Source organism: Alternaria novae-zelandiae (genome assembly GCF_023758075.1).
Source record: "Alternaria novae-zelandiae strain BMP 2774 chromosome Unknown scaffold_32, whole genome shotgun sequence".
NCBI classification, from domain to species: Eukaryota; Fungi; Ascomycota; class Dothideomycetes; order Pleosporales; family Pleosporaceae; genus Alternaria; species Alternaria novae-zelandiae.
The window spans coordinates 127,304-142,132 of NW_026056992.1; the positions used below are offsets into that span (position 1 = coordinate 127,304).

Consider the following 14,829-nt stretch of genomic DNA (forward strand, 5'->3'; position numbering starts at 1 on the left):
TCAGCGTAGTGCGAGGTTATCGCTTGGAGCTGCAAGCCAACATTATTTCCGCGACACTAGATCGTGTCTGCGAAGACATTCTCACGCGAGATATATGCAAAGATCGCGATGCCTTACTCAAGCAGCTTCTCTTTGAGTGTTGAGCCTTGTTCCAAAGGCCCGACTCGTACTTGTCCTTGGAGTCGTTGCTCCAAGGTCTCCGCGCGAGCTTTCTTGCGCTGTTCAGTCCTTTCTTTCACACCCGCTTTGTCATATCGACTTTTCATTCCATGTTTGAGGCGGGTGATCATGTCACCCGCCTTGCCCTTGCTCACATCTTCCGGCTTTAAGGCATCTTCTTTGGGACGGAATTTGTTCAAAAAGTCGACCTGAGCTTGCGACGCACGACCCTTACGCCATGCTTGATGCTTTGAGATGTAGAAGTGTTGGAAAGCGTCAATCGCATATGTGTCTGCCGCGTGAACAACATGGTCGAATGAGTCACCTTCGGCGATGACACGCGCTCTACCCCAGGGGCTGTTGACGATTTTATCAGCCGGCAACTTCCAGTGGTACTTGGCGATAAATCGACCTTCGACATCTCCGGATGGTTCAATTACTAAGTAGTTGCCAGTATTGCCACTGAGAACGTACTTTCCGTCGCCAACGGCAACCCAAACGTTCTGGCTAATATTGCGTATGTATTGATCGGCGGAAGTATCGGCTATCAGATCATGCACAGAGTCGTATTCAGTGAAGGAGACGGTTCCGGGTAACTTTTTAGCGACAGTTTTCTTCCTAAGCTCGGAAGCTTCCTCTTCGCGTTGCTTGTCAGAAAGCTTCTTTTCTTTAAGCTTCGTCAAGCTTTTAGTGTCTGCTTGGTCGACGATCTCGCCCGGGTCGAGGCCGAACAACGTAGGCGTTGACACTACTCCGGTGCTAAGTGCCGAAACCATGTCGATGATGTGACAATTCTGCTTGTCCTTATGTAACCGCATGCCACGTCCGATCATCTGAACGAGGAGATTACGAGACTTGGTGGGGCGAGCTAGCAGCACGCAGTCGATATTTGGAATATCCGTCCCCTCAGTGAAGACACCGCAGTTCAGCAGCACCGGAAAATCGCCATTCCTAAAAGCGTCTATACGCGCGCTGCGGATCTTTGGAGGTGTGTCACCGGTGACATATTGGGCATCGATGCCGGACGTCCGGAACCTAGCGGTCAAGTCGGTAACATGGCTGAGGTCGACGCAGAATATGAGGGTGGAGTGTCGGTCCCTTGCCTTTGCTAGCCAAGTCTTGACGACGAGCTCGTTCGTCTCAGCAGTGTTGATGACTGTAGAGAGGGCGCCGGTTTGGAAGTCGCCACCAGCGCCAGTGCCCACTTTGGTCAAATCGGCCTTGATCTCGACTGTTGTAAAGATGACATCGGAAAGCCAGTTCTCATCGATCATATCGACATAGTCACTAGACGTGTCAGTTTGGGTCTATGCTCGAGAAAGCTCGTGTCATACCGATGATAGACGATGTGGTCAATGACAGCTCCCAGCTTCCTTCCGTCGAAGCGCGAAAAGGTGGCCGACACGCCGACGAGGGCAGGAGCGTTTGACTTGGTCCAGTCAGTCGCATGTCTCAGACCGAAATGCTCCAAGACGTCCAGGTATGTCTGGCTGACAATGTGATGTGCCTCGTCCACCAGTACGAGCTTATACCGCGAAGGGTCAAACTTTTCCAATCGTCCACCCGATGTGATGCTCTGTATGGAGGCGACGGTTATGTCGGCAGCACCAGAGGCCTGGTTGTTGCCCATCTCGATGTCTACATGTTTATCGGGGTATGCGAGGCTGCAGTGGCGTGCAGCTTGTTCAACGAGTTCGCGGCGGTGGGCGAGGATGAGCGTCTGGGAAGCGTCGCCAGTGGCGGCTATGCGGTCGATGAGGTGGGTGAAAATGACGGTCTTGCCGGAACCCGTCGCCAGAGAGACGCCGAGGCGTTTGTGGCCAGCATCGAGGTAGGACAGCACAGCTTGTATGCAGTCTTCCTGGTACTCGCGCAGCTGGATCTTCAGCGGCGGTGGAGGCGGAGGCGGAGGCGGAGGAGCTGGGGGCGGACTGGGGACCACGGCCTGGGGGCTCTTGGCCCTTCTTGAAGCATATCTCGTGGTTGCGCAAACAGGCTGGTAGCCCATTCGCGTGCAGTTCCTCAACGCATGCTGGGCGAAGCGGAACATCAAGACGCGTGCCAGGACAAAGTGGGAGCGAAGATGTTGCCAAGTCACGATGCATGACGCAGGTCCATGGTACAAGACGCGGTACGCCGAGGCCTGGCCCCACCAAAATGTTTCCGCGCTCTTCACCAACCTTGGGACACTGCGACCATCACCGCCCACCATGGCCGCTATACGCGCACAACTGCATGACGTGACTCAGCATATCTTCCACGGCGATACTGAGGTCGCGCCTGCCCTCTCGCATCCGCCATGAGTTCCGCATCCGACTACAAGCATTCCGAACCGTCAGAAGATTCCAGCGATGAAAGTTCGCGACCGCCTACACGACCAACATCGCGCCGCCAGTCGTCTACGTCGCACACGCCACGCAAACGCCGTCGTCTAGAGTCGATCGATCCTGCCCGCGTGCGCAAATACTACCTCGAGGGAAAGTACAACGACGCCTACCGCGTGCTCTTCAACGAGGACGTGACTCGGGCTGCTGCGCGCTTCGAGACGGATGCCGAGAGCTTCCAGTACTACAACAGACAAATCGGCGCTTCACATTGGTCAGCACAGGAACAGGCTGTCTTCTTCGCGGCGCTTGAGCGATTGGGAAGGGACGACATCCCCGGCATAGCAAGAGCGATCGGCACCAAGAGCATACCAGAGACGCAGGAGCTGCTATTGTTGCTTCAAGATGCTGCTACCAGGCAGGGCGATGCTAAGGTGACACTCCGCGACGTCCCTGCTGCCATCGACGTGGGCGACGAGTGCAACGAGCAGCTGGATCTTGCGGGTGAAGCCCTGGCGTGGATGCAGGACGTCTTTGAGGCTAGCCAGGAGCGAGAGAGATTCGGCGACTACTGGCTGATCACGCCTGCTGTAGCTGACAAGATTGAGAGCGCACACGACACTGGTCGTGACCGAGCGACCACATCACCGCCTGCCAGCGAGCCAGAACCGTCACGGAGAGGCGGAAGAGTCGTCGTAGGGTATGCAAGGCCTACCAACACCAGGCAACAGCATGCTGACATATCACAGAGCATGTATCTCATGCAAAAAGTTCAAGCAAAAGTGCGATCGAGCAACACCATGCGCCAACTGCGTACGACGGAATACGGGCGAATGCACATATCCCGAACAATCTCTCAAATCAGAGGCAGGCGACCAACCTGACAAGAAAGCGCCCAAGAGAAAGCACGGCATCCTCGAAGATATTCCAGAAGCCACTCTATTACACCCACAGGTCATGCTCACTCTCTCCAAGACCGTCTTCATGAACCGCTCGCCTACGATACCATCCCCTTGGCCACATTGGTCCGAATACACCTCGGAGCTGGCTCGAGAACCAAGCATCTACCGGACCGCCTTCAACGACTTCCACACACTTGTTCTCTCCGTCACCAAGCGACTCGTCCAGACGGCTCTCATACAGGCTACTTCACGTCTTCGATCACAAAGGCACCGTGTGAAAGGCGGTATTCCTCTAGTAAAGAAAAGGGATGTTCTGACCGCCATCGATATTGTGGGGATGCAGCAGAACGGTCAAGAGAGATGGAAGGGGGTAGCCCGACGATGTGCGCTGAGAGTATACGAAGGCAAATGGTCCCGTTACCGACGTAACAATACCAAACGAGAGGTGCCCTGGGATGAGGTCGAGCAAATTATGACCCCAGCGGAGCCATCGATAGAGCCTCAAACGACAGACGCTGAAACATCTGGCAACGAGACTCCCGATTTCAGTGCAAGAGCCAAACGGAGCGGGACGCCACTTCCCTTTGATCAACTCGCTCTGTCAGATTCAGATGAAGAATCACTTGTAGGAGAAAGCGAACCCCCTTCGCGAAGTGCGTCTCAGTCGAGGGATATTGCGGATCAGCCCACAAATCCACCTGCTGACATCGTACCTGAGAAGCCTGGACCCCGCAAGTTAACCCTGGGTGAGTTCGATCGAGAGATCAGTCGAAGGGAGGAGCACGCCCTTTGGGATATGCTGGATCTTGAGCCAACCGTCAAACTTGAAGAAGCCAATATCGGCGAAGAGAGCGACGAGGATGATCCAGAAGAAGGCGAAAAGATTATAACACTCCCCGATGGTTGGCGCTCCTGGACACCCTGGCGTACCGAATGGGAGGAGCTCGACACTCCACCGCCTGAGACTGCCTTTCTTGCAAACCAGAAGCCTCTTGATGTGCCACCCATCCTTCAAGGGCACAGCTCAGACACTGCCGAGTCTAGCTCCGAAGATGATACCGAGGCACCAACGCAAAAGCCGGGGCATCGGAGCAAGCCGTCCATTCAGCAAACGGTTGAGCTACAGACCCGCGGTACACACGCTTATGCTGCACTACAAGGTCAAAGCTCAAAGCCCGTTGGGTCTCCAAGCGAATCTAGCTCCCAAGACGATGACACGAGTGACGACAATGCACAAGACCATGGTCTACCTCAACCCCCCATCGACGATACTAGGGTGGAAGTTCCTACCTCAGAATCAAGCGATGGTTCGAGTGATAGCAGTGATTCGGAGTCGCAATGGCCGACGCAGTCTATCGAGGACAACAAGAAACCGACTCCTAGCGTAGGATCGAGCGAAGTAAGCACCGACATAGAAATGGATCAGCCTGTGCGGTCCGTTGAGCCTCGCAGCACTCGGGTTCCTGCAGTGGATTCAGACGACGAGCCGAAAGAGATGGATTGGGAGAGCTTTATCCATTAGTGGTATATCACATGCGTTTTGTTTGTCGCATTCGACGTAAGCCATAGCCATATCAGTAATCATCAGAGCTTTCGGTCTCTCACTGTCGAGTCTATCAACGTGTTGGGCTACGTACTCACAGCAAACGCTCACCTCAATCAGCCTGTCGAAGCGCCCGACCCCCATACTCGTCATGCCTTCTCACCCACTCGAACGAAAGCACGCCATACGCCTCTTTGCATTTCACTGCGATGTCAGCGAGTTATAGTGGGCTATGAGACCCAGTCAAATAGAACCTGAGCAAGTTATGCGTCACGGCACGTCACGTTCATGGCTTCATGGGTCAAATGCCTCCAATTTGCCACGCAGCAGACCTCTACCGCATCTGTGACTGCCTATAACTTTGACCAGATGGAGTGCTGTCCGCATCACCGGCCAACACTCACTCAATGACGCAGCTTCGTCCGCTTCCCATCGTCACGCACTCATTATATATATACATATATATACGCACAAAAACTCTCCTGACATCTTCTCCCTCCACTCTACACCTGCAGAACAACCAACAACCCCGACACATCCAACCCCCTTTAATCACCTCCATCTGACCAATATCTCAGACAATTACCCAATACCCACTACCTCGGACCTCACAAACCAAACCAGCCCACGTCTCACACCCCCCACAAACAAAACAATGCACATCACCACCCCCCTCCTCATCACCCTAGGCGCCCTCGCCTCCCTCACCATGGCCGGAGAAGGCGGCGCGCCGGACCCTAACTGTGGCGCTCCTTTCTGTAAGCGCGCACAGGCTATGGAGAGTATCAGGGCGTCGTTGCTGGCCAAGGCTAGCGCTACTGCTATTGTTGTTCCTATCGGTTCTGTTGCTAGTGCTGGCGCGGATGCGGATGCGGATGCGGATGCTGAGGCGAAGTAGAATGGGTGGATTGGTATGTAATTTGTCTTAGGATGTGGTGCGAGTGTTTGCTGACGCAGTGTAGATTGTTGGGGTTCTAATCGAGATGGCTTTTTAGGGCGGTGTCTCTGAGCTGTCGATGTTGAATTGTGTGGCGGTCTTGTGTTTTTGGGACCATGAAATGCTGGGCACAGTCGAGGAACGGCAAGGCGCCATGGCTGGCGGCTGTCGAATTCAATGTGTAATAGAATACTCATGTCACAGTAATCGTAGACCATGAATACGCTTGCGTGTCAACAAATTGCTCATGTGATTGTCAAAATAACCTTCTTTAGATGATTTGCTTTGAGGGTTGAAAGAGATCATAGGTTCAGTACTGTTACCATAGCATAGCGACTATACTGAGCCTATGATCTCTCGAAACTCGGAGCAAATGATCTAAATAAACCTTTTCGGCAATTCTAAAGCTTATATCTAGCGGGTTACGAAGGCTACTGTGGGTGGAAACACGTATGTGAATGGGTCTCTAGTAGATGTATGGACAGTCGATGGACTTGCCAGTTCACACCTGACTTGGGGGATTTTTCTGTCGCGAGAACGTTGTGCCAGCGTAGTATTGCATCTTTGTCAAGTATACCATGCCGGTGTATGCGTGAGCTTGCAGATGTCCTCAGAATGTCTGGGGTGACGGACTTGCGAGTGCGACAACGAAAGTATCGTGTATCTGACCACATTCATTGAGCAGTCGCAAATCAGTCATGTCACAACACTCCGGACATCCTGCGGACTCGCGCGAGCCTCAATCGTATCGTAACAGTGACGCCTGTTTCGGCTGGCCCAGATGACGGTGTTCGAGCTGTTGCTGTTCGTTCCAACCCAAAATACCGATGCTCCTCGCAAGGAGACTGTATCGCCGTGCCTCATGTCCCATTCCGGATATGTTCAACCTTGGTGTCAATCCGATGCATACAACTCCACTCATCGAGATAGAGTTCCTGCACCAGATTCACACTCCCGAACCACTTCTCACCCAGCCCAGCACCTGGCAGGTCTGGGTTAAGCTTAAGCGCCTTAGCACTACCAGCCGCCGCGCCGTATTGTTCAAAATGCTTCAACGAGTCGATCGCCCACACCATCTGCTCGTCGTCGCGATAATGCTCCTTCAATCTCGCTCGCCTGATATCCTTCCTTATCTCTGCTTCGGCGGTCGACCACGGCGGCGGGTAATCCGAGGGCATGAGCTTCTCGCCCTTTTTCAGGCGCGCGCTGTTGGCTTGTATCTTCTTGGCGGTCTTGATGTGCCATTCGTCTTTGAGGATGCGGAGGCGTTCTTGTTCGCGGAAGAAGAGCTGGAGCATGTTCTTCCAGTTGAAGTTGATTTCGCGCGCTGCGACGTCGATGGTGAGGTCGGATAGTTCGGTGTCGTTTACGAGGTCGCCGATGCTGATTGTGTAGTTGGGCATCTCGGCTTTCCAGTTCTTGACGTTTTCTTCCCAGCGGCGCGTCACTTTGTGGTAGTGCTCGCGTTCCTTCTTCCCCTCCCCTTTCTCCGAACCAGGAGCTGGTCGCTCATCTTTGAACCAGGCTGTGAGCTTATCTTTGCCTTTGCCGCGTCGCGCGAGCCGCGTGGACACCTCTGGTCTCTTGCTCTTCCCGCCCAGGTTGTACTTCTCGAGCTGGAAGTCTATGTGTATGTCTTTGAGGAAGTGCTCGCCGAAAGCATGCTCGACGCATGCGCGGAGGGTGGGAGAGACGCGTCGCACAACATTCCAGAGGTGCGCGAGATCGGTGTGATAGCGGAAGACGTTGATCCACACCTCAGCTGGCAGGGAGGGACAAAAAAGTTCGCGAGCGGTGGTTCGGCGTGGGGCTTTCGAAGCCATTTCGAATGCATGGCCCAGGGCGTTTGGGCCACATGATGCTTCACGTTCTGGCAATCTGAGGTGTGCCGTATTGAAGCCCAGGTTTGCGAGTCAAGCTAGTGACGTAAGCCGGCCGTCGTGACACTAGGTGGCAGAACTCGCAACGCGAAGATGCCCACAAAGGAGCAAAAAAAAGATGTCTGATCTCCCCACCATGAGTCGAACAAGGGACCTTCTGATAACAGCAGATATTACAGTCAGACGCTCTAAACCAACTGAGCTACGGGGAGAATACTTCAGATCGAAGTCGTGCTTGGTTATGCGGAAATTGAAAAAATTAGCATATATATACTCCAAAATCTGATGAGAACTGAAGTGGATTCGTACATCTGTCGTACCAGAGTAAGCATCCCTGAAGGCGGCGAGCAACACAGACTCTGTCAGCCGTAGTAACAATGCGGGGTACTGGTAGCTGCTCTTTGGTATCCTTCGTTCCCCACTTCGTCCGTTATCCGTGGACACATCTCACATACAGAACATCACCTTCGCTTAAACAACTCGAAACACAAAAGAGAGCTACTCCTTTATTGATCTGCGATTAGATGCCTCTCACGCACACTGTTGCAGTTCAAAATGCTGTCGACACTGCGTGAGGAACGCCGTATGTCTAGGCAAGACAACTTTCAGTTCAGCTAGACGACCCCAGCATCGTGACAAGCGATTTCTGCCTATAGGTTGACAAGTTTTTCTTGCTTGCTGGATGCACCTCTCTCAAAATTCTCGATAGTTCATCGCACCTTACTCGACAAGCTCTTTACTCGTCATGGCGTGTCCAGATGGGGGTCGCAGCTTCCTCGGCTTTGCGCAGTCGAGGGGCTTCGCTGTCGTTGGCGCCTTCCACTCACACGACTGCCTCGCAACACCAAGCATCTTCCTTACAAGTTACGCTCAGCCACTACATGCGCAAGAGGTCTTCTTGGATGCCTCTTACTAGCGTATACGTTAAGGAAAGCCACAGTTCCCAATGCAGCTAGGCAAGAATGGCGTACTTCGTGCACCGGGCATGCGACTTTGGCATCGTAGCAGCTGAACTCTACAGGCGCGAAAGGAGGCCAAGGGAAGCTTTTCTGTTATCGCTTCATACGCTGTTAATGCGCTCGCAAAATAGCGATGCATACGCAAGTCGCAAGCATCGTTCTAGCGACTGGCTGTGCAGATGTGGCTTTGAGCCGTCTACACTGACTAGAGCTTCTGGAGATGGCGTTCGCTCAGCCTCCATGGTTGGCTGCATCTTGCAGTTCAGCTGAACAGCCAGAGCGTTCTAAAGCAATTCAGTCAGCGTTCTTTGCTTATTGCTCGTCGTCTTTCAATTCCCTCTGCTCGTTCATCGACCCTATTTCCTCCTTCAAAGTCTTATTTTTGACCTTCCTGGGCTGTTCACTCTTCACGACGCCTTGAAATACGGACCATGGGTTCTTTGGCCTTGCGCACCGTATGCGCACTCTTCCTTCTTCTCCACTCGGTCGAAGGCTCGAACAGCACAGCCACAGATACGACTCCGAAATACACAGGATGGCAGAAAGGCCCAGCCGAGCGCGGGACGATGACGATTCTTTGGAGTTGCTTGACCACTGTTTTCGCCTGTACCTGGACCATCCTTCACCTCAACGTCCCTGGCCGCGCTGACGGTACATGGAGGAAGATCCTGCGGAAGACCAAATGGATGGTAATCACCGTCGTCTTCCCAGAGTTTATATTCGCAAAAGCAGTTTGTGAGCTGCAAATGGCAGTTGAGGACCTACATGAACTTAAAGAACAGGAAGAGTCCTTCGGATGGGAGGTGGAATATGGTCGCGGCTGCCGATTACTCTACTGGCTATTCAACTCCCGCTCAAGTTCCTCATCGCAACCGATGCCTGCCGTTGCCGCTTCCGGAATCAAGGAAGTCAACATCGAATTCGAGAGATCCAAAAAATGGACTCTGACCCACTCTTATTTCGCCAACATGGGCGGTATCGCTCGAAAGCGAGATGGTCCGTTACCTAGCTATAATCTGGTCACAGCACATGGCTTAGCGCGGTGTTGTGTTCCGAACAAACACAGCCTGCCTGAAGATATCCGCATTACTAAAGAGGAAATCTTGGACAAGTCCAAGGCAGACAATCTTTTGAAGACAGTTGCAGCACTCCAGATCTTGTGGTTGATCGTCTCCGTCATTACAAGAAAATGGTATAGCCTGCCCATCAGCCTGTTAGAGGTTTGCACTGTAGCATTTGCTGCCCTAGCTGTAGCTACTTACGGAGCGAATCTGGCGAAACCAAAGGAAGTCGACGTTCCCATCACCCTAATCAGCGAGAATTTCTATGGGGACTTCCATGAGGACGAATTTTATCGTAATGGGGAACCCTTCTTCGCACGAACCGTCCGGCCGACGATACATCATAGCCCGATCAATATGGAGATTCGCATAGCAAACGATCTGCTGAGACTCCAGTCGCACGGGACGCAATATGTCACGTTGACGTACGCTTTAGCAGTATCTACAATGTGTTTTGGAGCCATTCACTGCGCTGCCTGGCAAAGTTACTTCCCAAGTCAAGTTGAAAGGAGACTTTGGCAAGTTGCAAGTGTTCTGTCGTCTACATTACCGCTGAGTAACTTGCTTGTCTTATTTGTTTTCAATGCAGTCACGGAGAGGAAAGCCAACAAAGTCATAAAGATTATGGAGTCTCTCATGGAGTCACCCATGATATCCCCCGTAGAAGGTCTTAGCGAGACCACGCGTGAGCCTGATTCCAGCACAAGTTTGAAACGTGTGCGGCTCTCATACATAGATGACGAACTATGCACGGACGCAAACCCTAGTAGTTTGTGGCTTCGAATGTGCCTACAATCTCTCTTTGAGGTGAGAAACGGGGTGGGGAAGGGTGAGGCGTCCCGGTCTTGGTGCGCAAAGTATCTAAGGGGCTGGAAGGGCTTGAGCAAAAAGACCGTATACGAACTGGTCGTTGCTCTAGACGATGCCTCGAGAGTTCGTGGAGTTCGTGTGTTTCCTACCTTTCATGGGGAGTCACCCCCGGAAGAGATGATGCCCCTGCTTATCGAAACAATCAACAATTCACGAGAAACAACGACGAAGCTTTGTAACCAATGGTATGGTTTAACGACAAGGTTGGACCGCATGTCCACCATACTCGCATGGCTCTCGGGATCGCTTTACATTGCAGCGCGCCTCATCCTACTCGCTATAGCCTTCGCGGTTTTCCGGAAGCAAGATGAAAGGTTGTACGCCGACACATGGGCACGCTTTCTACCCAGCATGGGGTAAATTGTTCTCTGGCGCAGCATACATCACAACAACCAGCATGTCTTACCACGACACTCTACACCACAAATCCAAGCCTCGCACACTTTCGATGTCTACTCGCTAAACCCATCTTCGTTTCGGCAGAAGCGCAATTACATCACCCGGGTAGTCTTTCAGGCTGCACGACGGCCTATACTCAGAGCTATGCACAACACAATGGGAGCTTCACTCACTCCACTCATCGGATAGTTCGGACAACACACACTTGAAGCAATATCAGCATAGCCCTCTCACACGCAAAAGGAACAATAGTAGTATGTAGAATATATCATTCTGTCTTAACCATACTATGTAACCACACCAACGCTTTTCCCCATCCAAGCAAAAAAGCGCCGATGAACGAACTTCCAATCTGTGTTCGTGTCCCTTATATCCCACATCCTTCCAATCCAAAGATGGTATAGAAAACCAAAAAGAGCAGCCACCCAAGCCCTAATTCATTACCACGAAAAGAAAAAAGCGGCCCAAAGCACTAAAAACGGGCACAGCCCCTCTTCCCTAGGGAAGACGAATCGAAGAAGATGGAAGGAGTGGTGTAAGGGCAAAATACATGAAGCGTAAGATATAAGGATACACAACGAAGCGAAGCAGGTGACAAGCATAAAGGAAAATGATGGTAGCAGCGAGGACGACGGTAAATAAGCAGACTGGTATCGCGCGACAAGCAAAAACAAGATTTTTGTATCGGTCGGCATAACAGGGACGTAAGAAAAGACATGACGACGTAACGACCGCATCCTGGTCGCTTGTGATCCAAACGCCAGCGGGTATAGACAATATCAATATCGAGGTTGTAACAGATTTGTTTTAGACTGCCGAAGCACGTAACGCGGCCTCGGGTGGTGTGGGAGGCAGTGGCATGGTGGGTGGTGGAGCGGGGAGACCCATGCTCGATGGTGGTGGTGGAGGGAGCGGCATGTTGGGTGGAGGTGTGGGTGAAGTCAGGTTGCGCGGTGGGGTCGGTAGTGTCGGTAGTGGCATGGTTGGTGGCGGGGCGGGTGGTGGTAGGCCCATGGACGCAAGGCTTCGTCGGGGTGTAATTGTCTTTTGCTGCGCGAAAGCTTGCTGTCGGAGTGCTTCGACACTAGGTGTTGGCTTGTGAGATCTGGTGTCTGATGATGGAGCAAGTGCGTTGGACATTCTTCGGCCGGGAACAAAGGACGGTGTGGATGCGATGGCGCGGATTGGGCGGTTTGACAGGAAAGGCGCGTGGTCGGCTGAGCGTACTTGTACTGAAGCAGGACGGCGCAGTTGTTGCGATGCCTGCGCGGAATGCAGACTGTGTGGGTTGGTGGTGGGCGTCATGTTCGAAGCTGCCGACGGCGGCCTTACAGGGGCAGTCACCGATCGGTTCATGACCATACCAGATGGCAGTGGCGAAGGTGTTGGCGAAGGCGTGAGAGAAGACTGCCGCCTTGGCAGGATCGTGGACGAGTCGCCATGCTGTGCTTGAGGACGAACTGGAAATGGCCGTAAGAAGGGCTTTGGCGAGATCCTGCGACGAGTCTTGCCATCACCAGCACTGGCAGTAGAAGCATACATTGGTGCCGGGCCCATCATTGACTGACGCTGGGCGGGTGGCGGGGGTACAGGAGCAGGTTCTTTGGGAGGAGGTGAAATGGTATCCCGTCGAGGTGTAGCGCTGTAGATGTGCGCGTTGAACCGTACTGGGCTATCCTCACGAGTGGGTACAACGTCATCGCTAGCGGCCTGAACGGAAGTATCGATCTTCGGCTGAGAGGGAGACGAGCGGGCTGGCGCGTTGTCGACCGTGCTTTGAGCTGCCTCCTCCTTCACTGGTACGACCGGGCCCGCGACGAACGGCTTCCCTAGTTCTGGCACTGTCGGAGAGACCGGGCTGTACAAGGAGTGTCGCTTGATTGTAGAGGGCACAGTCGTGGTCTGGATCAAGTGCTCATTAGTGATTGGCAAGGGCTGCATTGACCTGCGGCGAGACGACATGGAGTTACTGGGGTTCATGTGGAATGACCGCAGCGACATGGCACTTCGCATGGGCTCACTCTCTCCAGTGGTGAACTCATCTTTGAGAGGGGAGTGTGGTGCTGGAGACGACTCCCGCGATGTGTTGCGGGTGCCTGCGCCTGAAGCTGACGTCGCTGTCGACATGAACGAGTATCGTGACCGTCCGCGAAGCTGGTCAAGCTGTACTTGATGCTGAGAGACAGGCGTCGAAGCAACCGATGACATTTCGATTGAGATGCGGCTGTTATTGTTATTGTTGTACCGAGCCGACTGTCCACTAGAAGAGTCGATGCTGATCTTGGTCTGGTCCTTTTCACTGGCGTCCCATTCAGAGGCCACGATTTTCGGCGACGTTGAAAGCTGCGGCTCCGTGGACACGATCCTGCTGACAGCATTTGGGTCGCGGTTGACCCTGTACCGGTGACTAGTTGTTTCTGAGGAGTTCTTGCCAGCGGAGTCATCTGTAGAAGAGGACGCTCGCGCGTAGTCATCCTTTGCCTTCATGCCGCCGAGGCTGTCGATCTCCTTACGCACACTGGTCATCCACTCGTCCATCTCTTCCGCACTCTCAAGAACGAGGAGAAAGCTTGTGGCTGTCTTGCGCATGGTGGCATTTTGTGTTCGCAACCGAGCAAGAAGAGAGTTCTTTGGTCCTGATTCAAATGTTCCGTCGTCGCTTGCGTGGCTGGATATCTGTAGCACCCAGTGCTTGCCAGGTATGAGATCGCACGCAAATGCCGCTGATTCCTTGCCGAGTTTGAGCACCTTTTCAGGCAAGCGATCGAACGCGCCATCACCGGCATACTGTAGCACAAAGCCGGCCGTGACCAGAATGTATATCTTGTTGACAAGCTCCGGAGGTTGTGGGTTCAGCACCGAGTTGGACATGAGGCGCTTGTGGTTCTTTTCTAGTTTCTTAGTCTCTGCGCCGTTCTCTGCGATGGTAGACAAGTCGCGCTGGATGTCTAACTTCTCGCGCAGCGATTCAGCCTGTTGTCTCTGACTTTGTGTCCTCATCAGGATCTCCGGGGCGAACACACATGCCTGTACGGTAGCGTGCTTCAAAGACTGCGGGAAAGCCTGGAACAGCGGAGGTGGATCCCAGTTTCCGAACTCGTGGTGTAATGCAGCTGGTCGCATCGAAACGGGTCGGAAGATCTGGCTTGAGCGTGCGCGAATCGTCTGCTGGGCGGGCGGAGAAGGATTCTGTCGGAGAGAAGACTTGGGTATGGAGATCGGTGGGCTGGGTTTAGGTGGCGTCTGCGGTCGCATTGGTACGGCAAGGCCAACCTCGGTGTGCCCGCGAGCTTTCTCTACTTTGGGTTTACTGAAGAGGCTGAACAACGACATCTTGGAGGCTACGCGTTCCACTTTCTTAGGAGGTGCTGGCAACGGGGCCTGTTTCTTCGCTATCGACGGTGTTTGTGATGCGACGGATGGTGACCGTTCCGGTTCCTGCAGAGTCGCGGTGGATCGATTGAAGCGCCATCGAGACGACATCGATGAGCTGTGAGTCTTGTTCCGCATGTTGCCGACAGGATTGGACGAAGCAGCAAAGATTTGGCCAGACAGGGCGGACATGGTGGGCGACCTTGGCTTATGAAGCCGGCGAAGTACGGTCGATACCAGAGCAACGTTGGCTCAAACGGTAGATGTGGGCGGGCAATCCAGGTCGTGCAAATTGGTTGCACGGGCAATCCAAGCGTTCCTCAAGACCCTGACAGGGTAGGCTTGCATTCAGCGTAAGCAAACCGTCGGACCGAGTCAAAGTATGGAGTCAGTAGAAAGTAGTTTGTCGTGGGAGTAATAGTG

At 53.3% G+C, this 14,829-nt stretch overlaps 4 protein-coding genes and 1 non-coding gene across 5 annotated transcripts; 1 reads left to right on the forward strand and 4 right to left on the reverse strand.

The window, feature by feature from the left end:
- Nucleotides 1-113: 113 nt before the first annotated feature.
- Nucleotides 114-2,209, reverse strand: J4E88_010339 (uncharacterized protein; the record flags this gene model as incomplete). Its single annotated transcript, XM_049403932.1, has 2 exons — nucleotides 114-1,446; nucleotides 1,494-2,209. 2 exons carry the CDS (start codon nucleotides 2,207-2,209, stop codon nucleotides 114-116), a joined length of 2,049 nt encoding a protein of 682 aa, XP_049250304.1.
- Nucleotides 2,210-2,458: 249 nt separating this feature from the next.
- J4E88_010340 (uncharacterized protein) lies at nucleotides 2,459-4,907 on the forward strand (the record flags this gene model as incomplete). The annotated part of the gene is made up of 2 exons (XM_049403933.1): nucleotides 2,459-3,183; nucleotides 3,233-4,907. The coding sequence occupies 2 exons, from the start codon at nucleotides 2,459-2,461 to the stop codon at nucleotides 4,905-4,907; spliced, it is 2,400 nt and encodes a 799-aa protein (XP_049250305.1).
- Nucleotides 4,908-6,725: 1,818 nt separating this feature from the next.
- Nucleotides 6,726-7,688, reverse strand: J4E88_010341 (uncharacterized protein; the record flags this gene model as incomplete). The annotated part of the gene is made up of 1 exon (XM_049403934.1): nucleotides 6,726-7,688. One exon carries the CDS (start codon nucleotides 7,686-7,688, stop codon nucleotides 6,726-6,728), a length of 963 nt encoding a protein of 320 aa, XP_049250306.1.
- A 183-nt stretch (nucleotides 7,689-7,871) lies between these two features.
- On the reverse strand, nucleotides 7,872-7,957 carry J4E88_010342. The gene has a single exon. It is a non-coding gene; the product is annotated as a tRNA-Tyr (tRNA).
- A 3,884-nt stretch (nucleotides 7,958-11,841) lies between these two features.
- On the reverse strand, nucleotides 11,842-14,598 carry J4E88_010343 (uncharacterized protein; the record flags this gene model as incomplete). The annotated part of the gene is made up of 1 exon (XM_049403935.1): nucleotides 11,842-14,598. One exon carries the CDS (start codon nucleotides 14,596-14,598, stop codon nucleotides 11,842-11,844), a length of 2,757 nt encoding a protein of 918 aa, XP_049250307.1.
- Between the last annotated feature and the right edge of the window lie 231 nt (nucleotides 14,599-14,829).